Source organism: Eubalaena glacialis, chromosome 15, assembly GCF_028564815.1.
Source record: "Eubalaena glacialis isolate mEubGla1 chromosome 15, mEubGla1.1.hap2.+ XY, whole genome shotgun sequence".
NCBI lineage: Eukaryota > Metazoa > Chordata > Mammalia > Artiodactyla > Balaenidae > Eubalaena > Eubalaena glacialis.
Genome location: NC_083730.1, coordinates 13723490 through 13749746, shown reverse-complemented (window position 1 = coordinate 13749746; position 26257 = coordinate 13723490). Strand labels below are relative to the sequence as shown.

Here is a 26257-nt window from a genome sequence, read left to right as displayed (position 1 = left end):
CTCTCTTGTGTATTTATGTTCTCTAAAGAAACTGAGCTGTTACTCATTATAGTGTTTACTAGGTTCTTAGAGTTCCTCAAGTTCAAAGTGCTAGGTTATTTTATCACTTAAGAGGAATTTTATTGCTGTATGGTGAGGTTGCTTATACTGAAGGGTACTTTCACTCACCTATCGTATTGCGATGTTTTAGGGATTAACTACTGTACAATAAAGTAATTAAGTGTGTCAATCTGTAGAGCTTCAAAGCCAGAACCGTGTGTACCTATATAAACACTAAACAGAAAATAATGCCTTCTTTTCTATATTTTAATTGAAAAGTTGATAGAATAGCAAAAACTTTTACTCTTAATATAATCCTTGTTCCAAGCATCATACTTTTCACAGACTTGTTCATCTGTTTTTAAAGAATTGTAGTCATAACATACATACCATGTTAGATTTTTTGTGCCTAGTCATTTCACATATTTTAAAAAGAAGGTAAAAAGCTAACCATCTGTGACTAAGGAGACATTCAAATATAGTAGGTTTATCTAAGACGTGGTCAATTCATTTAACAATTTAAGTTACCATTGGTTTAGTTTACTTGTTTCTGGTAATTATAATTACTATCTAATGCCTAAGTAAATGTTTTCAAGTAATTAATTCTGAACTTAAGGGTCAGTGTGTCTTTTCATTGCTGCCATTTCTTTCCATTTGTCTATGGCACTGCTCTCATGGTACCTTCTGGAGTTAGGAAAATTTTTCATGTTCAGGGTAAAAATGCAAATTGGAAAATAAAACTATTTTATACCATTTGACTATTTACCTTAACTGGAAGTGTGTGTATATGTGTTTGTTTGTTTGTTTTCCAATATAAGACATCTTCTCCCTAAGCTTACATGGGTTTATAGACATTTTGGGATAGTAATTCTGGGAACCAGACTTTTTTTTAGACTTTAGAGATGATGCAGATGATGTGACTGTGTTCTTTGCTACTCTTTCTTTATTTCTTATTCCTTCCTTATCACAGTTCATCTTGCTTCAGATTAAAGTGAATACACATGTCCTTTTGATTGATACTCACTGTAATTGGGTATTTCACTTGAAGTTTTATTTGTGCTATATAATTATTTTGACTTTTGAACCATATTTTAAGCCAAATTCCAATCAAAAAGAATTGTATATTCTTATATTTAGGAACCGTTTAGAAAACGTGCCTGAGTGGGTATGTGAAAGCCGAAAGCTAGAAGTTTTGGATATTGGCCATAATCAAATATGTGAACTTCCTGCACGGTGAGTATTACACATTAAGTTAGAGAATCTCAAATTCGATGAGCAATGGAAAAAATTGCTGATTCAGTGTTTAATTTGTTATTATGAACCACTGAAAGAGTTTGTTCTAAAACCTTATTTAGGGACTTCCCTGGCTGTCCAGTGGTTAAGAGTCTGCACTCCCAACGCAGGGGGCACAAGTTCAATCCTGGTTGGGGAACTAAGATCCCACATGCCACACCGCGCGGCCAGAAAAATAATTTAAAAACCTTATTTAGTATCTTTTACCTCTCATGGTATCTTCGAGGCACAATCTTCCATCATGCAGTGATGGGTAGACCAAGGCTTTGGCTCCGAGCCAGACTTTGCAAAGCCACGTGGCGGTTGATGCTTGGTGGAAATTTTCAAATAAGCCAAAAGAAATGTTCAGAGACTCAGCAAACAGTATGATTTGTTCACCTCTGAAATCTTAATTCTTTCAGAATCTTTGCCTTCTGTCCATTGTATTACATGTCTACCTTACCCACAAATAATTTTTGGTTTTATTTGAACGTAACCCTGAAAAAACAAAAAGATTATTAGATCATTAAACCAGAAAAAGCAAACTAGATTCTGTTTTTCTTGTGTGAAATTTGGAGTAGAAGGTCGAAGAACTTCTCTTTCCTTCTCTTCTCTCTCTTAACGTGTTATTATTTTTATTTCATAATATTCACTTTAATGGCAAGATTGTAAAGCAGCCACATGATGATATCTGGTATCCATAGATCTAGACAAATATCTTCAGGTTGGCTAATTGTGGCATAAAATATTATTGGACTGTTAGTGACTAGCCATGCAATTAATAACCGGAAGAGTAGTCTATCCCACTGCTGTCCTGAAGAACTTTCTGTGATGATTGAAATGGTATGTATCTGTGCTCTTCACTACAGTGTCCACTAGCCACATGTGACTGTTGAGCACTTGAAATGTGGACAGTGTGACAGAGGAACTGAATTTTAAATTTTATTTAATTTTAATTAATTTAAATTTAAATAGCCACTTGTGCCTAGTGGCTGCCACAACTCAGGTCTAGGTATTTCCACTATTCTCAGCCAGTCACTGAACAGAGTAAGTCGTTTATTTTTAACCATATATAGTGAAAAATATCAATGAAAAATTGTAGAAATATATCACTATTTTGGAGTAAACTTAGATACACGATCTTTAAAGGTTTATGATCGTATTCCTCTGTTCTCTTGTAAAGGACAAGGATCATGAAATACACCTGCTTAGTAAGCCCAGTAAATGTGTCAGAGTTCAGCTGTCCACTATGACAGCCAGTAGCCATTAGCTGAGGGGCTATTGAGCACTTAAAACGTGACTAGTCCTAACTGAGAAGTGCTGAAGTATAAAATATACACTGGATGCAAAATATCTCAATAATATTGTATATTAATTACATGTTAAAATAGTATTTTGGATATATTGGGTCAAATAAAAAGTGTACTGTAAAAACTAATTTACTTGTTTCTTTTCACTTTTTTAAATGTGACTACTAAAAAGTTTTAAATTACGTATGTGGCTTGCATGGTATTTCTGTTGGATAACATTGTGTTAGAGTCTAGCTCTTGTGGAAGAAGTCCGAGTTACATTTTCAATCCCTGGAAAGCTCAGTTGATTTTTCTTTGTTTCTCAGCCATATGTTATACCTGTAAATTCAATCCATTTGAAAATGCTTCTTGCTTTAGAGTTTTATGTTGAGTGAGCATTTTGGTGGCCCAGTATAGCCCGTCACCATTATCAAAAGGACTTTGGTGATGTGCCGCTTGGACAGATGTGTGTGTGTGTGTGTGTGTGTGTGTGTGAAGGAGGGGGAGAGAGAGAGAGACCCTTTTAGAAGACAAACAGCAAAAATGAAAACAGGCTAGTACTAATGAGGAAAAATAATTTGTTAAAAAAAAATCTTGTACTGTTATCTTTCTGTCTGTTTTTCTCTTCCCTACTTTGACCTCCCCAATTTAACACATATAGCATGTTGGAGTCTAAGGCCTCTGTGTCACTGTATGCTACAACAAAGATATTATGTAAATAAACCAACAATTAAATAAATACAAGATAACTGATATCTTACCCAGTTTTCCCCAGAGTTAATTAATCTTTGATTTGCTCTGCATTAGTACAGGCTTTTTTGGGATCTAAACAAATGCTTATTCAAAGCAAATCCAAATGCTGTCTTGTCAAAAAATTTAAACAGTGTTTGTTTTTGTGTATGTCTGTGTTTTTAACACATGGGACAAAAACAATACATGTTTTCTCATTTATGGTGTTGTTTAGTTGCAAACTTTGTATCGGCCCTATCTTTGATCTAATATCCAGGCCAAGACAGTGATTGGTTAGAAGTTGGTTTAACATTCAAGCTTTGTTTGTCTAGGTGATGTGTGTGAAGGGTCTGAGAAAACAGAAATTCATGTTTAGCAGTGGAGCTGTACTGAAAGGAAAAGAAGCTATTTTAATTATTTTAATTCATAGTATCCAAAAGAATTGAACAAATCCAGTTACTCGCATTTATACTCATCCTATAGTTATCAAATCTCCTTTCTTATCTGGAAAAATGAAGATAAAGATTTTGTAACCTGTCTTTCAGTTATCTGTCTATGTAAGGGTGAAGTGTGTGTGTGTGTGTGTGTGTGAGAGAGAGAGAGAGAGAGAGAGAAATAATCCCATTCTACTCTCTAAGAATTCTAAATTGTACACCAGGCCCAGCAAGACAGTAAAATTGGTGAACCAAATCCCGAATTATTAGGTTGAAGTGAGCGTTACAGAGACTGGCCCCTGTGATAGCTGTGACTGAATGACAGTCCTGGACAGATTGTCTTGTCACATTAATATCTAAACCTGCAAAGTCAGGTATATCTTTAACGGGGGCCCATGGTGTCACAATGTTGAGACAGGTTGCTAGCATCTTTGTGAGCAAAGAATCTAGTTTTGATACTTAAAGTGAATAAAGTTACAGCTGTAACATAGAGTGATTTAAGAACTTTGGATGTCAGAGAGGTCAGAATGGTGGGAAACAGGAGGTGGGTGAGGAAGCCTCATTCTTTGACAGCAGTGTAAATGAGTTCTCATTCCAGTGTGATCCGGATGCAAATTATAACATTTTCCCACAGTCCCCAGATTTCTATGTTTAACCCAGGACCTGCTTTATTCTCTACGACTGTTGAGGTCTTAAGTGATCATAAAGCAGATTTACATAAGATTAACATATATTCATCATTTGTTGCAGTTTTGATAACCCATAAAAGAAAAACACAGTGAAGCTTCTCAATAGCTTGTTTGATGCTCAAAAGAAAATACTGCATTGAGTGAGTTATATTCTCTTTAGGAGGGAGTCTCTACTTTGGTCTAGGATTAAACCAAAGAGAAAATAGAAATATACAAATTTAGGGAAGTGAGGAAAGGGAGAAATAATTATTGTGAAATGCAACTGAGGAAAATGTAGCGTTTTTTCAGTTGTCATTGGTAAAAGTTTAACTGGCCAAAGAATCCTTACTGAATGTTGACCTCGTAAGTAAAAATTGCTCAACTGTATTTATTCAGATACTATTGTGGGTAAAACCCCCAGCGTTCCAGGGCGATACCAGATGTAATCCCTGCCTGGGGAAGCCTACAGCCTTTCACAGTTTGCCTTGTGAGTCTAACAAGACTAGGCTGCTGCCTTTGGTGTCTTCTATGAAACTCGTTTTCTTTTTCACTAAGTAGAGCTGCTTTGTTAAATATTCCTTTTCATAGTTTTTCCCACCCTCTTTTTTTTTTAAGTATGGAAAGTATTGAAATATGAACAGCTCCAACTTTGAGCTTATGTTAAAATGAATTTGCACTTGCTCTGAATGAATTTAGGTTTCTTAGAGAGATAATTTTAAGTCTTTTCCTACTCCTAATCATTTTGAAATCTGCATCCCAAATGAGCTCTCAGTAAGTTTCCTTCTGTCTTTGTCCCTGTTTGCACAGCTTATTTTGTAATAGTAGTCTCCGGAAACTACTGGCGGGACACAACCAGCTGACAAGGCTTCCCGAAAGGCTAGAAAGAACCTCCGTGGAGGTCTTGGATGTACAGCACAACCAGCTCCTGGAGCTGCCACCCAGCCTTCTGATGAAGGCCGACAGGTAAAGCTGCTTGTTGATTTTGGTTGTTCATCGACTTGTAAGATGCCCCCTAATTAGCATTCTTATCTTAGGTGATCTCAGACCATTTAAAGTGGACTTTGTGACTATCTATGTGTCCTAGATTGATGAAGAAAATGGTATTGCCAGTCACTTCTGTCACCATTTTGTAGGAAATAGAGGCAGGAATATCCTAGAGAGTCTTTCTTAATTTCTCTGCTTCTTTAATTTTGATTCCTTGAGTGGGTTGAGTTGTGCATAAGCGTGAGCTGTGGAGGTGTCGGTATAAAACAAGGGTGGGAAGTTTGCTGCCTGGTCAAAACTTGTGCAGCCCGCTGTAGGCTTAGTGTACTTACCTTAGGATTCTCTGTTCTTGCTTTCACATATTTATGACTTTGGGTGACAGAGATAGATTTTCCTAGAGTTTTACTTTTTTTTTTTTTTTTTTACCAATTGTCTTATCTTTACCACAGGTTTACCCTTGCATTTAAACTATTTTCTTTTTGAACAAAGAGAATTTTTCTAAATAACTTGTTCACTAAGTATTTAAAGAAACTGTTCCCATCAACAGTGTAGGAGGGTTCCTTTCTAAGATGTTCAATAAATATTTGTTTAATGAAAGGTAAAAAATTTAAGGAATTTTAAATACTACCCTTGATCTTGGATTTGCATTTTTTTCTTTCTCTCCTTTTCCTTTTTCAAAAAAATCTTTTTATCAAGATGTAACTTACAGTCAAAAAGTGTACAACTCTTGAGCATACTGCTCAGTGGACTTCTACATACATATGTACCCCATAACCATCACCCAGATCAAGAGAGAGAACATGTCCAGCATTCCTTTGCTTTTCCTTTTCTTCTGTTTCCCTCATTTAAAAAAATTTATTCTCTGTACTGAATGTAAGTTACAATGAATTCCTACTGGTATAATTATTGAGAAATAATGGAATTGTGGGGAAATGGGATTGTTACATTGTAATTGACTGGTGCTATGTCATTCCCCTGACAAAAAGAACAATATTTCAAGATAATTTAAAGAATTGTTCTTGCTTTTGCATTCATATCAAAGGACAATGCACAGCCTATGGGTCGCTCTAGACGTGTTTCTTATTGTTATGAATACTATAGGATTTGGTTTCTTCCCCTGCGGAGAATTCTATGTCATGTTGTAGCCTTGTGTTTTCTTTCATAAGGCTAACTAGGGAAAATTTGGGTGCAGTTTTATAATGAGAATCCACTTGTTCTCCTGGGGGATCTACACTGAATCGGTAGAAACCAAAAGGTAGATAGATTCGGGTTTTAGGAGTCTTTGAATGAGATAAAACCATTTCTGAATCTGAGTCTTATAAGGTCATGGCTAGTAGAGTAGGTAAATAGTGCTGGAACTCTCCAATAGATAATAATCATTCTTTATTCATTTCTGAGAATTTTATTTTAAAGGGGCACTTGAATATGTTTTTCATTCTCTAGAGGTGTCCCTAAGCAGTCACTGAGTGTCCCTGGTGCCAGCCAGATCTGACAATGTGTGCCTGAGGTCGCTCACAGTGTGGTCCAGGAGACTGTGTGTTCATGTTCAGATGAGCGGTAGCGAGGGGCAACTTTAACTTAGATTGTTCCACAGGCAATTCCGCTGACTCCCAGGGTCGAGAACCGCTGCGTGGACTGTTGACTTTGTGGCCCTGCACAGGTTTTCCCATGTTGTCTATTCTGTACAGTCCCAGATGGAATCTGTATGTTGGAAAAGGGGTGATTGTATGAACTAGAATATTTCTAGTCATGCAGTATGGAAAATTTAGGACCTGAATTGAGCCACTGAAAGGGAACATTGCTATCAAGGAGAGCAGAATAAGCTGAGCCTACAGTGTAAGCTAAAGGCATTTAGGCAGAAATACCCTAGTCTGAATAAATGGGCCTATCCACAGCCAGCTGCATTTTGGAAAATAGGGGCTGGTGCGGGGGAAGTAGGCAGCCTCTGTAGGTCTTGGGAGGAGGGCAGGCCGTGCCAGATGCCCTTCCAGCACAGGCAAGTGCTGGAGTAAGGGGCTGAGTGAATTAGAAAGAGCAGGCATCCTGCTTTTATTTTATGAGGGAAAAGCAAATGACCAAAAGAGGCAGAAGTAAGAAACTTTTCCAAGAAGGCATATTCCAGTGCCTTTGTTTTCCAAGCAATGCAATAGCCCCATCTCCAGCCTTGTATAGCAACTGACCTTATTGTCATGACTCTAAGTCAGAAAGGTTAAGAGGTTTGGTTCTCTCGGGCAGACAGGGTTATAAAGAGGGTGGGGTAAAGTCGATGAGATCTTTTTTGAACAACATTCTTGTATTATTTCACTCGTTGGAAGACAAGAAAAATAGAACTTTTTAAAATTGAAATGTAGCTGACTTTTACAATATTATATTAATTTAAGGTACACAACATAGTGATTTGATATTTTTATAGATTATACATCATACAAAGTTATGATAAAAATATTGACTATATTCCCTACGCTTTACCAAACTATTTACTGCTTCTTAAAGGGATAATACTTTTTCTATTTATCCCCTTTCCAAAACCTAAATAACTGAGGTTTTCTCTATCTAATTAAAAAAATTTTTTTAATTGAGGCATAATTTACATTCAGGAAAATGTAGAGCTACTGTATATTTGGTTTGATTAGTTTGAGGGGAAAGAATAAACTACTACTGACTATTGTGGGAGCAGGTCAACCTAGAAAACATGAAGCTTAAAATATTAAAAGAGGGTTTTTTAGGAAAGAATCTTCACAAGCTCTTAGCAGGTGGTTTCAGTTGTGATTTGTTTTCATTTACATGGTTCAGGATGGCCAATGTCTTACTGACCTTGTAAGTTTAAGTCACTGTGCTGGGTACTGCAGGGGATTGAAAAATGACTAACATCGGTATTACCCTCAAGGAGCTTACAACCTAATGCTGAGCTTAAAATAACTGCACAATAAACTGTAATAAAAGGTGGGGTTGAGAAGGTAAAGGAGAAGGAAAATGATAGGATTGGTTTTAATTTAGGCTCCTGGTATGAAGAACAGCACTTTGTTGTATAATACAGAGCTTTGTGTTTGGCAGATAGCTCTAGGCAGTAATGAAACTGCTTCAATTCTCCTTCCATTCAGTTTGCTCCATAATACAAATCTTAAAAAATATATAGATGCTCACTTTTTCTTTTTTCTTTTTTTTTTTTTTGTGGTAATAAATTATTGTTACCAGTTCTGTGTTTGGTGATATAACTGAGAAAAAGGCCTGAATACAAGTCTTCATAAGTTAAAAATGGTTTCGTTTGTTCTCTAAGTAGAACTTGTGCTTGGAAGCTTCATGAGAACTGTCAGAAAAACATGTGTTATTGGACACAGCAAAAGGCTGAACTTAAACTCTCTTTCTAAGGAGATTTCTTTAGCTCTGAATCTTTCTGCTAAAACACAGTGTCATGGTTTTGATTACATAATATTGTCTCTGAGATATTACAGCTTTAGAATGGTGTATTTTAATCTGCTTTACCTGGTAGCAGGTAACCAGATAAGAGAGGGGAATCTACTTTAAATTAGATGACTTTTAGTGGTATTTTTATCTTCCTCTGAAAACTTCAGACCGATTTTATTAAAATTCTTATGACCTGAATCAACAATTTAAGTTTATGAGTTTATCCTCCATATTCTTCTTTGAGTTTTGTTTCTTTTGACTGGCAGCTCAAAAACTATAGGCAGATGTAAAATATGTTAGACCATATTTGCTGAGAAGTTGACTGTGATTTTGTATCTTGTGGTCAGGGCAGGATTTGGTTCTGTGAGGGGAACTGGCAAGTATTCTAATCTGGATCTTACCGGCCTAGATCTCTCATCTTATCCCTTTTTGCTTAGAGTTGAGAATTTTCTTGATGGAAACCCCCAAAAGAGTTTCAGATAATCAGTTTTCATCAACAGATGGGCAAGAGTGGGAGTAGATATTCCCCATGGGTCACCAAGTTGGATGGATGAGGTACTGCCATCCTTCTGTCCTTTCTGAAATCTCGGCAATGGCTGGTTCCCTGTCCATTTCACATATGCACGCTCATGTCATGGCCAGAGAGCTGCTCCTGATGAGGTCAGTCACAATGGGCCCTTTAAAGGAGAGTTATAGATTCCTATTGTGGGTGGGGATTAGGGTCTGTTTTTATCCCTGGTTGGAACAGAACAAGGTATTTTCAGGGGATGGGAATGGGGAGAGTGTATGTACAAATGAAGTACATGGTAATTATTAAAATATCCCCAGAGTATTAGTCACATTACAGACCATAAGTTTTAGTGACTCAGACAGAATATGTGTAAATATCAAGGGGACTAAAAGGGAATAGAAAATTTGGGAGAGCGTGATCGATTAACCATGACAACTGGTGCCTTTTGGCAAAGATAGATATTTCTGGCATTTTGAAGAGCTAAGTTGCCTACACTATTTTTCCTAAGGGAAGAGAGCTATCTTGGGAAGTTCTGATGTTTTGAGAGCCGTAGTGAAATAAAATAGTGTTTCTCAGAGTGTTCAGAATCCCCTAGATTACTTACTAAACATGCAGATTTCTGGCCCTTATCTCAGTTCTACTGACTCAACTTGGCCAATCATCAGAATTCTTAATTCTATAGATTTTTGAAGACTTATGCTGACCTACTTAATAAGAATATCTGGGAGTTGAAGTTGAGAATCACATACCTTCTGGAACAAAGGCACAACATCACTTCTATGTGTTTTTGCCAGAAATGCATCACATTATTCTAAATTCTAATGATGATAAAACATCAAACAAATCTAAATTAAGACTGATTAGAGGAGACAAATGAGGCATGATAAGGAAATGGAATGTGCCATCCTAAATTGGATTCTGGACCAGATACAGAACATCAGTGGTATAATTGATGAAATTAGGATATCTCTAGATTAATTTATAGTGTTACATCAATGTTAACTAATTCTTAATTAATTATACTTAATTTTTAAAATTAATTCTTTTCGAGTTCTTGTTCAATAGTTCATACATCTGTATAACCTTTGTTCCTTTGCTCTGTAGGCTTATGATCTTTACTGCCCAAGCCAGGCAGATTTTCAGATCTTTCAAAATAATAATGGGTGAGTTCTGTTAGGCTATACGTACGCGCTTTCTCTTCACATGCAATCCTCACTATTAGGTGATGTTGCTAGACAATGAATAATAGGCGTCCTTTTTTCAAACTGATAAGTGAGGTGTAGTAATTTAGTGGGTTTCTACCAGCACTTAAAAAAATGGCATAGAAAATATCAGTGTAAGATAGAGTAAGGTTAAGTATTGTTTCAAGAAACTTTTGTTTCATTTACACATGTATATGTCGCATCTGTACTGGGTGGTCATGTAAAATGTATTTTGTACTCTTGGTTGCCATTAATGAAAAGTTTGAAAGCCCCTGCTTTAAGAGCTATCAGTCTTCTGAAGATATCAATAGATGAAATTGTCAAAAGCGTTGTGTTGTATGGACAAATGATAAGGAATTTAGAGCATTTTGTTTGGCACCTCTGGAAGATTTTGGGGGCCAGAAATCAGGGAGTTATATAAAAGTCAAAGAATTTTGCTGCGCTTAGGGTCTTAACCTTTTGCATTTTCAGTAGACTTACAAGTCCCAGTACTGATCTGCAGAAAAATCATTTGAATGCAGAATGCCTGGTATGCCTGCAAATAGGTAGACCTGTTGTGGTACCAAATCCTGTGCTTTGTTTCAGGACAGAATTTGGCTGTAAAATTTAAGGGTGTGCTGGGAATTACTGAAAAACAAAAACAAAACAAAAAAACCTAGATGAGCTAGAACAGACGAACAGAATGTGCCAGGGAAGAAGAGAGTAATTGCTCAAGAAGCAAGAAGTGGATTTGTCTCACTGCTGTCATGGGCAACTTTCCAAATGCTTCAGGGCAGGAGTCGTATGTGAGTCTTTTCTCTACAACTTTTGCACTTTCTGCTAAGAAAAGTTTTTGAGTACTGTGCTATTTATTAAGTTATTTTAGGAATGGAGTTTGAAGCGCTGTGCACATGTGGTCTTCACACTACCCAACAGGTGCCCTGCTTGACCTCCAGCTTTTTTGGAGAAGGCCTATGAAAATGTCCTCAGGAAAGTTTTATTATTACTGTTTTTATCAGTTGAATTGTGTTAGGAAATAGTGGACTCTTTAAGATTGGTGAGATCTGGGTTTATTTCTGGCTCTGACACTAATTACTGTTTAACAACAGCCAGGTAATTTGACTTTTCTCAGCTTCAGTTTGTCTTCTGTGAAATACAAGGGGGGCATCTCTGGGATGTTGGGAGAGTCAAGTGAAACAGGAAATAGGAAAGAGCTGTGGTCTCTAGAGAGCGCTTTACAAATGAGAAAAAGTGCTATGTTACTGCTTTTCTCTAATGATTATAAGAGGATTGCATAGTGAAGACGGTTCTATGGATGAAACTCTCATGGCACATTAAACAAGTCTTTTATAGAGTTATTACAAAAATCTATAAGGGAGAAGCTTGAGGAAGTTCTCTCATATCATATTGAGTTGAGACCAAACTCAGTGCTTTAGGAATTTAGTTTTGGGGAGGCTTTGAAAGCAGGGGGTGGGGTTATACACCATATTTATTGAGCAAAACCGTTACCCATACTGGAGAAATTTTACAAAATTAAAGTAGTTGCTCATTCTGATGGAAATACAACACCCAGACGATTAAACCAACTTAATTTGCCTCCTGCTGAAACGTGCGGTTGTGGGACAGGTATTTTATTTTTAAAAGGATGGGTATTGAATTTAATTTCCCGGAGACTATTATAATCAAAAATGTTTTTAGCCCAATTGTTTGCTCTTTGACTGTTAACTAACACGATAATTCAATCAGGCTTTATTCAGTTCAAACTAAATCCTTTGGAACCAGCCCGTGTAGTTTCAACTTAGTTTCATGTCCTGGATGGGAGGGTGCGGGATTCCCCCCTTCCCCCCAGTTTCCCATAAAGAGTATAAACTTCAATACCGGCAAATTTCAACAAGATGAGAGGACAAGTCTTTTTGGAAATCCCTCTCTTCCCTTCATCAGATGTTGTAAGGAGTTTTTTTTTTAATTTTTTTTTAATTTTTATTTTATTTTATTTTATTTTATTTTTATTTATGGCTGTGTTGGGTCTTCGTTTCTGTGCGAGGGCTTTCTCTAGTTGCGGCAAGTGGGGGCCACTCTTCATTGCGGTGCACGGGCCTCTCACTATCGCGGCCTCTCTTATTGCGGAGCACAGGCTCCAGACGCGCAGGCTCAGTAATTGTGGCTCACGGGCCCAGCTGCTCCGCGGCATGTGGGATCCTCCCAGACCAGGGCTCGAACCCGTGTCCCCTGCATTGGCAGGCAGATTCTCAACCACTGAGCCACCGGGGAAGCCCTGTAAGGAGTTTTTAAAGTCCCTTTTGCAGTTTTCTAGATGAGCATTCACTAGTCAGTCTTTTTTCCTTTCAAAACAACTTTCCCTCTTTTTCTGGCCTAAAAATATGAAAATATTCATGAGTTAATTTCTTTCTTTTCTTTTCATATATCTATAACTACATATTTCCTAGAGAATTGTATTTTAATGAGATTGTCAGAGTTTCCCAGCCAACCCCATTCCAAGATGTTTTAGGGCAATACATTTTAATTTTTTCTAATTCTACACGGAAGAAATCTTAACAGGGTATTTAAGTCAGGTGATACAAATGAGACTCGTAAAAGTACTTTAAAGAACTATGGTGCTGGAAGGGGTTTCCTTCCTATGTCAAAACCATTTCAGAATCTGCATGAAGGACCTTTATTTTCTTCTCTGTAGCACACACGACTATAATTTCCCATGACTATTTATGGTCTGTGCAGCCTTTTTCTTTTCTTTTCTTTTTTTTTTGTACAGTCTTTTTCTAACTTCCTTTTTTTTTTTAATGTCAACGGAATACGTGTTTCTTTAATGGAAAATGTTCTATTTTGGGGAAGCTGCTTTTCCTTAGATAAGTAGTGGAGTTGGACTGTGTGTGTGTAAGTGTGTGGAGGTCACAAGATTGGAGAGTATTAGCTTAGTGGACTGAGGGCTTGGGATGACAGTTTTGGTGATGACTCCCGAATACAAAGCTTTCTTTTTATCCAAGATTAAAAATAACTGTACCTGGTATTCCAGAGCCTTCCTTTTTAAGGAAGATTTTATTCTTTTTTTACTAACATATGGTAAAATAGTCCTGAATTGAATGCTGAACATTTCAAACCTGGGTGGTTTTGAAACGAGAAACGCAGTTCATTAACAGGGTAGTTCTAGGTAAGGGGTGGGGGACAAGTCAGCTTTGACCTTGGTTACTATGGCAGGTGAGTCCTGTGGGCTGGACGCTCTCCATGCTCGGGTCCCTGCAGCTTCACTATGGAGCACACGTGGTGGAGACCCACTGTGAAGCAGCAGGGTTGTCTGCCCGTGAGCCATGCACAGTTCCTGCTCTGTCCTTCTCTTCCCTTTCCAGTGATTTGGAACTGATCACAGCAAGGATTCTGTTTCAGTTCTCCAGCTTTGCATTTTGCATTTGTCTGTGTTTCACAATAACTATGGAAGGAATTACAGTTTTTGACAGTTTTAGTTATCTCAGGTGTAAAAACATTCTTCATAGTTTAGCTATTGTTCACGCTATCATTTGGATAACTGGTAGCATATACATCTTGTTTTAATGTAAGTTTTATTGAAGTATAATATAGATACAGAAAAGGGACCATATCGTAAGTGTAGCACTTGATAAATTTTCTCAAAGTGAACACACTCATGTGACCAGCACTCAGATCAAGAACCAGAATGTTATCATATTGGAAAAATTAGAAGCTGTCTCCTAGACACTGCTTCCCTTCCCTGACTTCTAATACCATAGATAAGTTTTGCCTGATTTTGAACTCTATAATTATGGAATCATGCAGTGTATCCTCTGGTGTCTGGCTTCTTTTACTCAATATTATATTTGTGAGATTCATCCTATTGATACATGTAGTTGTTCTTCATTTTCACTGCTACATAGTATTACATTATTTTACTACAGAGTAAATTATCCCTTGCAGTTGTGAATATATGTCAGTAAAATATGGTTTGGGCATCATACTGAAAAGGACTTAGTCACTATGTGATTTAGTTGTATTGTGATCTAATGTCTATTTTATTACTATAAGAGCTCTTTTATTTTAAAATAGGCAATTGTTTTTCCCTTTCTTAAGACAGAATATTAATTTTATCTTATCACTATCCCTTCGACTCCCCACCAGCTATAAAATTAATCATTTTCTCTCACCTTTGTGCTTCCATAAAAATTGATTTCTCTTTGTAGTTAACACAGATAGCTACTGTGTTCATTATAGACAGTGGAGTCACATATCTTTATGCCTGCCAAAGCCAAGACCTATCTTTTTTTTTTTTAACTTTTTATTTTATATTGAAGTATAGCCAATTAACAATGTTGTGATAGTTTCAGGTGCACAGCAAAGCGACTCAGCCATTCATGTAGATGTATCTGTTCTCCCCCAGACTCCCCTCCCATCCAGGCTGCCACATAACACTGAGCAGAGTTCCCTGTGCTATACAGTAGGTCCTTGTTGGTTATCCTTTTTAAATATAGTAGTGTGTACATTGTCAATCCCAAACTCCCTAACTATCCCTTCCCTTCACCCTTCCTCCCGGTAACCATAAGTTCATTCTCTAAGTCTGTGAGTCCGTTTCTATTTTGTAAATACGTTCATTTGTATCATTTCTTTTTAGATTCCGCATATAAGTGATATCATACGATATTTCTCTTTCTCTGTCTGACTTACTTCACTCAGTATGACAATCTCTAGGTCCATCTGTGTTCCTGGAAATGGCATTATTTCATTCTTTTTTATGGCTGGGTAATATTCCATTGTATATATATGTACCACATCTTCTTTATCCATTCCTCTGTCGATGGACATTTAAGTTGCTTCCATGCCAAGACCTATCTTTAAATTCATGTTTCTAAACCCAGTTTCTAATATGCCAGGTATCAATCAGAAAACTTCTAGGTTTGTTGAGGATTCTGGACTAGACCTGTGGCTTATCAGTGGGATTCTGTTGCATTTTTGTCATTGTAGCCTGAGATTCCTGAATGCATCTGCAAACAAACTGGAAACCCTTCCTCCAGCCACACTTTCTGAAGAGACAAACAGCGTCTTACAAGAGTTGTATTTGACGAATAACAACCTCACAGATAAATGTGTGCCCTTGTTAACAGGACACCCCCATCTGAAGATTCTTCACATGGCCTATAACCGACTTCAAAGTTTTCCAGCAAGGTAAAAGAAGATTACAGAGTGACATCCTTCATTGCATTTCTGAAAATGGATTCATAGATGGAAAGGCAAAAACTAACGTGTTTATTTCCCAGATAATGTAAAGCTTGTTCCTCCTGATTCTTATTCACAGTGTCTTTTATATAAGCCATTGTCAGCATTCCCCTAAAGAGAAATGTGTTCATTTTTCTAATATGAATGTATCCAAGGACCCAATTGCTGGAATGTTCTTATGATTTTGAAATAAGGCATGTCATCTAGCAGGTATATTTTTTCTTTTGCTTCCTTTTAACCAGTCAAATTAAAAAAAAAAATTAATCTAGTATGGTGTGTGAGAATTAGAACGTAAACTAGGAACCTGAAGGTTCTCAATTAGCTAATAGCTTTTGTATTTATGCTTATGGTATAAAAAGCAGTGGTGGCCTGTGCATTCATAGAAACTGACATTACAAATAATTTATGGCTCTTAGAAAATTCTACTTTTAAGTCTATTTTAATTTTAACTTCTAATTTTGGGGAGCAGTGGCATTGTATCTTGCTTTGAGTGAAGCTTTAACAAGTTAGGTCTTAGAACTCATGCCCACACATCAAAGAAGCAAACACTAACCCCTCTGTTATTCTGCTGCTGACTGCGACTTAGCACTGGGCCAAAGCAAAATATGGGGACAGCCTTCCTCTGCTAGCATCAAGGATACCAGTCTGTTGAAACCCTTACTAAAGGAGGGAGGCCCAAATATGCATTGACTTCAAGTATTACTCTATTTTTGTAGTATACATTTATTTCTTTACTTTTTCCCCTCATTTGATGTTACTGATTAAGCTTTTCTTTCTTTCTTTTTTTTTTTCTTTTAATGTACTTTTCTTTTACTATGGAATGAGATGGTATTTTGGGAAGAAAACATAGTAGTCACATAACAATAATATCTCTGAAAGGGCTCATGGCCCTCATTTGATGGTGAATGACTAAGCCCAGCAGGAGAAATGATCATCAGCTCAAATTCTGAGGGTATCCCCCAGTGACCCATGCCAGTAGTAATCACCCTAACTACAGAGAATTTTTTTTGACCACCTTCTTTCTATGTTGAGGGATAGAAACTTCTTTAACATATTTTCTTTCTTGGACCTGATGTCTATACTTTCAATCTTTTTTCGTGCCTGTTACTCATTGATTTCTCCACATTTCTTTTCACAATATGATGACAACATATTCAAATAATAATCTTACAAATTCAGGCTATCATAGATGGATTACTTCACAGTCTGTGCATACAGTGTTGTTTGTAGCATATCCTAATACCGTGTTGAATGTTCATGATATTAAAAGATCTGATTTCATAAGATAAAAACTTAGTTCTTGTATCTTCGGCGTATATTTATTTTCAAGTAAGCAAATAAGGTAACCTTTATTTTTGAGAGAAAACAGAAAAGCAATAAAGTGTTGCTTGCTAAATTTTTTAAAAGGTTTATTGTGACAAACGAAACCACAGCAAGGAGAGGAGATACCAGTAACTCTAAACTAAATGATTCAGATTGTAAGTTTGAGTTGCACTCACTGGGAATTCTGTACTTGTTAGATTCCACCTTCACAAGTGGTGGAAAAAGGGCCAGAGGAGTGATAGATGCATTATAGGTTTGTAGAGGCAGAGGGTTTTTTCCCTCCAGATTTACAGAAAATATAAGAAACCCTAATTCTGGAGTTTTTCTTTATTTGGTTACTGTAGTTATTGATTAATGTAATTAAGTAGTAATTCTACATTATAGGTTAAGATTGAACAATAAAAGACATTCTTAAACAAAAGTGTTAAATTATGTTAGGACTTGTTATTAAGGTAAGATCAGAAAGATTCTTTGTTTAGCAGGAGTTGAGAGAAATTTCTTTTGGGTACAGATTGAATTTGGGCATTGCCAGAAGGTCGAGAGATGATCCAGATGACCTTTCAGCATCCTGCTCCTCATGACCACCTTGTTATCACAAGTGATGTCCAAGGAATTTGGGGAGTGGGGTTTCAGGAGAAAGCATATCTTCATATAAACCATACCCTTTTCTACTCTATATATTCCCTTGAGGTTTCAGTGCCAATACAAAGAAATCATACTCTCACACTAAGCTCTTTCAAAGCACATAGATTCGATTAATGCTAACTTTTGACCCATTTGAGTAGGATTTTCACTGGAGTTCAGACTAAGCTACATAGTAAAGTGATTGTTGTCAGGATAACTTAATTCACACACAGAGTTTTCATAGGAAAAGGACGTCCATTTTTCTTCTTGTTGCCAATTCAGAGAGCTGAAGTTAAGAGTTTCTGTTTTGTAGTAAGAGAGGAGGTATCAAAATACTTCGATACTCAAAAACAGTGGTGAAAAACTTGTCTGTTAAAATGACTAGTGCAAGTGAATCTTTAAAGAATCTTCAGAGTCATAGTAAATTACCTTTTGGTTCTCATTATCTATTATTTTCTTTCTAAATTTCCTTATAATTATTTTGTGACCTGCCCACCCTTGGATTTTCTCTTTTTTAGTAAAATGGCAAAGCTGGAGGAACTTGAAGAAATAGACATCAGTGGGAATAAACTGAAGGCCGTCCCGACAACTATCATGAATTGCAGGCGCATGCACACGGCGATTGCTCACTCCAACTGCATCGAAGTCTTTCCTGAAGTTATGCAGCTCCCAGAAATCAAGGTACGTGGGTCGATTCCATAAACTCCAAGCTTCAGGTCCACAAAGAGACTTGTCTTCTCTAATTCATCAGTTCAGGATGTTCGCACCCTTGTTGGATTTCCTCAGAATGAAGACTTCTCTGTTGTCCTTCCTCCATCCTTCCTCACCACTGGGCTACACCTCTGAGTCGGTAGAGGGGAAAAAAAAAACTAATCAAAAAACACTGGACTGGGAGTAGGGAAAATTGTATTCTGGGCTCTGTCCCTAACTAGCCACATAGCCACCTCTTTCCCATCTGTCTAACAATGCTTGTCCTACTTATTTCCAGGGTGGTTATGAGACTCAGAGACTGCATCAGGTTTGATAGCAGTTTGAAATAGTTAACAGTACCGCTGCACACCCCTCCCCCCAACTCCCCTAATTAAATAGCATCCACCACCCCAGCACCCAATTAGTAATAATTCCCTATATAGATGTAGTCTCATTACTGTTACCATTACCAAACATTCACTTCAATTTAATGAAACCTGACAGAACAGATAGTATTCCCATTTGGTAGGTGAGGAAACTGAGGTGCTGAAAAGGAAGTGGTTTCTATAAACTGAAGGCAGCAAATTGGTGGCAGAGACATTCTGCAGTTCCTGGCTCCTGACTCAGGGCAGTCTCATCGGGCGAAACCAGTTCACTAGAATGAAAGCCATCTAACAACTTTTTATTCTTTTTTTTTTTTTTTGGAGCAAAGAGTAAGAAGTTCTTTCATTTTGCATTTTAGCATTTCTGATTATTAGTTTTGTGCTTAATAAAAAATAATTCTGGTTATAGACTAGGAGCATATTCTAATCTCCTAAAAAGGAACAAAAGTCATCCTATTTGAAGACACTTTGAATAGCATGAATAAGTTTTCACCACAGGAGTTTTTGTACATTTACATGGTTGAGGTGTGTACAAGCCATTTGATAAGTGTGTGCGTGTGTGTGTGTGTGCTTAAGCCATGAGATATTTTACTGTGAGCGCACTGTCACCTCATACCTGACCGTGGCGTTTTAGAACACTTACTGTTAACTAGCAGAAATATTTCATTTTTACTTTATATACCTTTTACAGTAGGTAAGAGGTGGGGCTCTGAAGGAAGACAGATCTAGAGGTGGATCCCAACTAAAAGCTGCTTAATTGCTCTGTTTCCTCATATGTAAAATGAGGGAAAGAACAGTGCTTCCTTTACAGTATTGCTGTGAGGATGAAATGAAATAATACATGTAAAGCATTTGAAATAGAAGTGGCACCTGGTAAGAACTCTGTAAATGTTAACTATAATTAGTTACAAGGCCTCGATAGGGTTCAACTCTGATGTCGATTATATGGAGCAATTGTTTTGGCTGATGATCAACAAAATCCAGGAAATCTGTCACTTAAGCAAATGCTTCTTTGCTTCCATCCCAGGAACAATGTTGACAGCTAAGCTTTCCAGGGGCTGCTCCACTGCCCATTACTCGATGGGGGTTGTGGTGCCTGTCACGGGGCCTCATCAAACAGGTCTCTGTGCACCGAGGTCTCGAGATTAACCTCCTGTTTGCTGGTCTTACTTTCTGCACCTGTCTTTTAATGTTATATAACTCTTAATTGTAGATTCTTTTTTTTTTTTTTAAGTATCTGGTTTAAAATACAGATACAGATAGACGTTTAAACTTTTCAAGTTTCGACTAAATTTTGCAAAATACGAATGTTGCTCTATGAAAGCAGATCTTCTCTTAGACCCTTGCTTGGATTCCTGGATTCTAAAATTGGTGCCCTTGTGTTTCCATTTAATTCCTTCCCCTGTTGTCTTCTCCTGTACCCTGCTTTACAGCTCCTTTTAAAATTTTACTTTTGGTATTACTTTTTTTTTTTTTTCCTACAGTTTTTCTTCTTTTGTTCTTTGATTTTTAACCCCAGATATTGTATCTTAGCATTTTCCTTATGTTAAAAATGTCCAGTGTTTCTGACCCAGCTCTTCCATTACCAAGAGATATTTTGTTGCTGGGGTTTTATTTGGGGGGTGGTGGTGGTGAGCAGTATCAAGTCTCCTTTATGTACAAAGTACAAACTTTGCAGCCCTGGACAGATAGTGTTATTGAAAAAGTAGTAGTTATATTGTTTGAGAACTCTGAACTGATATTTTAGTGTTATTTCACATGAGAATATTTTCAGTTGCTATATAAGTATTTATGCAGATTTAAACCATCCAGGGACTTCCCTGGCGGTCCAGTGGTTGAGACTTCGTGCTTGCAATGCGGGGGGCGCGGGTTCGATCCCTGGTTGGGGAACTAAGATTCCACATGACGTGCAGTGTGGCCAAAAATAAATAAATAAATAAACCATCCAAAAGAAAATTCCTGGTAAAAATATTTGCTGTAAACAGATGATAAAATACCTATGAGAGTCTTCACTGCAAACTGAGCCCTAAAGCGTGTTTCTAATGGAAAAGAAATCATTTTTTTCCTAAGTTGAAATACTCCAGCCGCTATTAAAATATTATCATTGAGGTAATAATCCTAGATTGTATTCTTATTGCTTCTTGAAAATAAAGTACAATAATTGTAAAGTACTTCATAGAAGGTATGAAGATCATTGCAATTATAAACATTAACAGATAATTTAAAGAGGGATAAGATCCTGGTATATTTAGCGAGTTCTCTGTGAGCCGTCTCATCTGTTAAGACATTAAAGAAAAGTGCTTGTTCACTGCTTTGTTACCAAAGCTTTAGAACCAATTATCATTTAAAGGGTAAACAAGTTTTCTTACTAAAATATATATGCTAAAATGTAGCTTTTTATTTTACTTTATTATTTTTTTTAAATGTAGTCTTTTAAACTTGTAAAATCAGGCCATTATTCATGTACCCCTAAAGCAGAGACTATATGCATCCCCTATTCTTGGATAAAATTTAAGTCTGGCCTTTTCTCATTTTGGTGCATTTGGTGAGATCTGTTAAAGTGATCATCAGGCATCAAATTCTGTACTTGGGCAGGAAGGTCATATAAATGCGTAGGAAAAAAAGTATATTTTTTAGAGTTTTTCGATGAGCTTAAGTGCACCCAAAGTCCTAGTAGTTTTGTTCCTTAGTATTGATATTATTGTCTTCGCCTTTGATTAGCACCTTCAAATTAGTCTTCCAAACCCCGCCACCAGTCCTGTGTTCCTGGAGCAGGTCATGTTCTGTTCTGATTCTAAAATAGACAGACCTCCCTCTGGGTACGGATCAGCTCTCAGTCAGCTAGAGAGGAAAACTTAATCCTAGAGTCACCACATAAGCCAGACTTGGCTTGGCTGGTCCCAGGCCGAGGTCCTCACGTAGGCTGCTAGAGCTGATGAACCTAAAAAGCAAGGTGGCTGCGGGTGTGGCACTCGGTTTCTCTTCCTCAGGGGCCCTTCGCCGAACCACATCGCAGTCACATTGATAATACAGGAGTTTTGCAACAACACCAAAGCTTTTAGTTGAGTTACTTCCAATTAGGGACATAGTCCTACCTTTTTTGAAGTGTAGTTTAAGCAGATGAAATAAATGTGTGACACATACAATGAATGAAATTTGAAATTTAAACACCATATATCAGCAACTTTTGTCAAATTTTCCATTTCCCTGTGGTGTCCTGATTCTGATTACTGGGTAAACAGCATCTTTTAAAATGTTTTAAATTCTCTTCAGAAGGTTATTTTCATGTTTGTGCTATGCAGTAATAAACCACTTGGATAATTTGAGTGACTTCATCTTTAGGACTATTATTTCACTTCATGGAGTATGAAGTATTTTTAATATGCCACACTCTTGAGAACAATGGCTACAGGAAGTTGAATTTCCCTTGGAATCAAGCCATGTTGTTGTTTCTAAAGTGAGACGAGAGCGAGAGAACCAGCTCAGTCATAGAACACAAAGAACATGGGGAAATGGCTAGGTCAGAATGGATGAAAGAAAAGGCATTAATTCTTTGGAAAGTAGGATAATGGAAATAAAGACAGATCAGGGACCAGTTAGATGTCAGTTTGGTAGAGTAGTTGACCTACTAGACTTAAAAGGTCATCTAGGAACTGCAGTATCCAAAAACCAGGAAGCAGGAGCAATTGTCATTATGGTCCTGGAATCTGGGTAATGGTTATTTAGGAATTCTTCTAACATTTGGGGAATCTGGCATCCATTCCTGTTTGGGACAAGAGCTAAGGAAAAAGGAATGAAGCAGTGTCTACCAGGACATGGCCATTTAAGCCACTTTTCTCCCTGCCTCACTAGCAACTCACCAGCAGGAAGCTAGGACTGCATAGTCTCTGTCTTTCAAAGTTGGGATAATATATTAACTCAGACTAACTTGTTTGTGTTTTTAACTCTAGTTTTAAAAATTATTTCAGCAGCCCTTTTAAACACAAAGCCATGCCTTTTACAATGAAATACTGCATGCATCTTATGAAGTGGGTTATGTGTACATACAGATAAACAACTGGTCCTCTGTGAGCTCATGCATATTGAAAGTATCCCTTTAGAGATGCTCCTGGAGAAAGGAGCACTTGTGACCATGAGTCCTCAAAGAAGTTGGCTGTGAAGTGGTCACTATCCTGCTCTTCAAAGTCTTCTGTCGGTAAGGAAAAAGAGAAGTGAGCTCATATGCCCCCAAATCTGGAATACAGCCTGGAATCATCTATAAATTTCTTTGAAGTCTCCTTTTTGATCTAAAATTACATGCTAATTTTGTGTTCTACTTTTTACCATTTCTTTTAGTTTTAATGTCAAAGTAAAGGCTCTTCCTCTCCATAATCTTTGAGTAACACTGAAGCCCCCAGAAGCATGGGCCAGGTGTCCTGTAACTTTGTGATACACCACTGAGTCTCCCCAAGGGCACACATAACCAATTTTATGAGGTAATGATGTAAAGGAATTGCTTAGTTTTTATAGGATGCATTTTCTTAAAGTCAGATTTTATAAATAATTTATTTTGGTGTTTAAGGGAATTCGCTATTTGGAGGAATGGAATACTATTTGATGGATCGAGGATTTTTTTAAAACAAAGTTTTACCCCGATTGTCATTTTTGTCAAGTAGTTGCCAATAAGGTTTCCTAAATCTAAAATCCAGTTGAGAAAAATCACAGCTACTGTATATAAATTTAAAAGGAAGAGTCTGTACAAATTAAAGTTCTTCTTTTGCAGCTTCCTGAAAGGTGGGGAGGTTTAAACAATATACATTCCTGAATAATTATAGACAAATACACTATGACATAGAAAAACCGAACTTCAACCTTGGCTTTAGGGTCTGTGTTTAAAGTAAAAGGTTCAGACTGGCTCTCTTAGTTAATAGGTTTACCTAGAAGTGTGAACATCCTACAGTGATGATGACTTAGCCTTTTGCAACATCAAGAATATGTAGTTTAAGTGTTAAAAGAGGATTTGACTTAAAGTTATATAATGAGAAATACTACACATGTGTGTACATGTATTTTACTCTAAAGCTAAAATGTTCGGGTTCCTATAGAACTCTGAGAGAGGGAGGTGGTATAGACGACTTCAGCGTGAGACACAATTTGTAGTTCACCGTTTGGCCCCTACCTGCCTCTCCAGCCTCATCTCCTGCTCTCGGGCCCGACCACCTCCAACCACACCAACCACTCTTGCTTCGTGTCCTGGTATACCGTGCATCACTCTGTCTCCTGCCTGGTGCACGTGCTGTCAGCGCTTGCTAGATGCCCTCCTGTTCCCATCTGCCTCTTTATCTTTAATTTTGATTCTTCACAAAAATCCTCTCCTGGAAAGCCCTCTCTGTGGTCTCAGTAGCTGCCCCTTCACTGTCACAGCCACGCACACTTGTACACATCGTTGATCATAGCAGCTGGAGGTAGGTACCCTTTAGCCTGGGAGTTCCTCGGGGTGGGGACTGTGTCTGCCATCTCTCGAGGTCCCTGATGTCTGGCTTATTGTCTGCCATTTAGTAGATGCTAAATAAATGTTATTTTGATTGAATACTTGGATGTATTTGCTTCTTTTGACTTCAAAATGGAAATTAGTGAACCTGTTTGGAGGGGGAACATGTTATACATCAGTTGCTTTCACCTTGTGAGGACTAGGGAGTGCAGAAGGTGAGTGGGAGCCCCGCCATTTGGAGCTGTCAGAGCTGTTGAGCAGCACGGGTGAGGTGGGGGACTAGCTGTGGTCTGAAGAAGGAAGAAGCAAGGGGGTTGCAGAACCTCAGAGCTCACTAGCTCTGTTAAGTTGCTGATTCAGGGCAGCACAGGCAATTATTTGCCAGATAATGAATAATACACTGCTGTGAAAATTGATATGTTTATTTCTTTAGTAATGTTTTGTGAGGAATCATCATAATTAAGATATTGCAACTTTTGTGATAATTACACTTGAACTATACATCACATTGTATTCCCTTTTCTTTAAGATACACTGATTATTTTCCTATACTCATATCTAATTGTATTAGCAGTCATTTCCTCTAAATCATGAGTTCCTTCTCAACTATGAGTTATCTCACTTTTTCTGAGGGTTGGATAATTCTGTTTTGAGTATTCTTACCAGAGTTTTGTATTATAGCAGAGTGATTTTTGTTACCTATGTCCTAGAATGGGCCTGAAAGAGGGGATGATAACGTTTTAGATTCAATATTCTATTTCACAATGTATTTCCAAGAAAATTTTAGTGCACTAAATATAAATACATACATTAAACAACATAGAATATGTGGATACTATTTTTTTCCTCAGGTCTCACTTCCAAATATTCTATTTTCTTGGTGGTTGCTGTTACAATTATTCAGTCAACAAGTGTTTGTTGAGGACTATTAAAAGAATAGGAAATAGTACTTGTAAGTAAAGCACTCACTATCTGCGTTAACACCAGTAGATTGGCACCAAGTACCAGTGTCCTGTAATTTTTAGGAATAAACCTCCTTCAATGTGCAGAACTATATAAAGGTGTTTCTTTGCTTATCTGCCCTTAAAGAAAAGAGTTTCCTTCTCATGCAGAAACAATAGCATTTAAAAACGTATCAATTGCTTTGCAGTGCCACTTATTCTAGACTGAATTTAACCTAAACAGGTGTATCTCAGTTCCCATCCTAAGAAATTTAATTACTGAAGAACCTTCTTATAAGATCGATTCATTTATTCATTCAACAAATAATTGTTTACCAAGTGCCAGGCAATCGATTGTTTATTTGTTCCTCTTTTCGGTGAAGGCATCTATCGAGCCTCTGTTCTTTGCAGTGCACTGCACTTCCGATATAGGAGGAGAAGAAGCAGTCCCTTCTCTCTAGGAGCTCGTGGTCTAGTGAAAGAAATAAATAAGCAGATACTTATAACAGGGGACATCTAATTGAAACAGGCGCTGTAGTGGAATTGAGTGACATTGTAGTGGCGTTGAGTCTTAAAAGAATAAGGCAGATTACCAGGTAGAAGGCAAGGATAGCTTGAAGAGTTCCATTCACAGAGAATAGCATGTGCAAAGGCACAGACAAATGAGAACATGACACATGCAAGAGTTAACTTTGACACAGCTGAATATAGAGTGTGAGGAAGCAGGTGGTGAAAGGTGGGGTGAAGGCCTTAGTTGACATGCTGAGCACTTTGGTGGCAGATTGAAGGGTAATAGGGAGCAACAGAAAGACTGAAGCTGGAGTGTGATGTGATAGAACAAACCACATCAGAGAATCACCCTGACAGCATTGTGGGGAATGCATCAGAGGGAAGTGAGACTGAAAGCAAAGTTCGGACGCCATCATAATCCTCCAGGGGAAACGTGATGTGGGTCAGAACAGGACTGCGGGAACTGACTGCCATGAATTAAAGACTTGGTGACGAAATGGGCCTGGGCGGGGGTAGTGCATAAGCACCATCTCTTAAGATCTGCGTTACCATCGCCAACATTATCTTTA

The 26257-nt window shown here is 37.5% G+C and overlaps 1 protein-coding gene across 1 annotated transcript in view; it reads left to right on the top strand.

Moving 5' to 3' along the window:
* The window catches only part of PHLPP1 (PH domain and leucine rich repeat protein phosphatase 1), a 212107-nt gene that overhangs the window by 164463 nt on the left and 21387 nt on the right, over positions 1-26257 (top strand). The window contains exons 9-12 of the mRNA XM_061169910.1: positions 1177-1272; positions 5239-5394; positions 15496-15696; positions 18213-18375. Coding sequence (XP_061025893.1) covers positions 1177-1272; positions 5239-5394; positions 15496-15696; positions 18213-18375 — 616 coding nt within the window. The remainder of the gene's footprint in view (positions 1-1176; positions 1273-5238; positions 5395-15495; positions 15697-18212; positions 18376-26257) is intronic.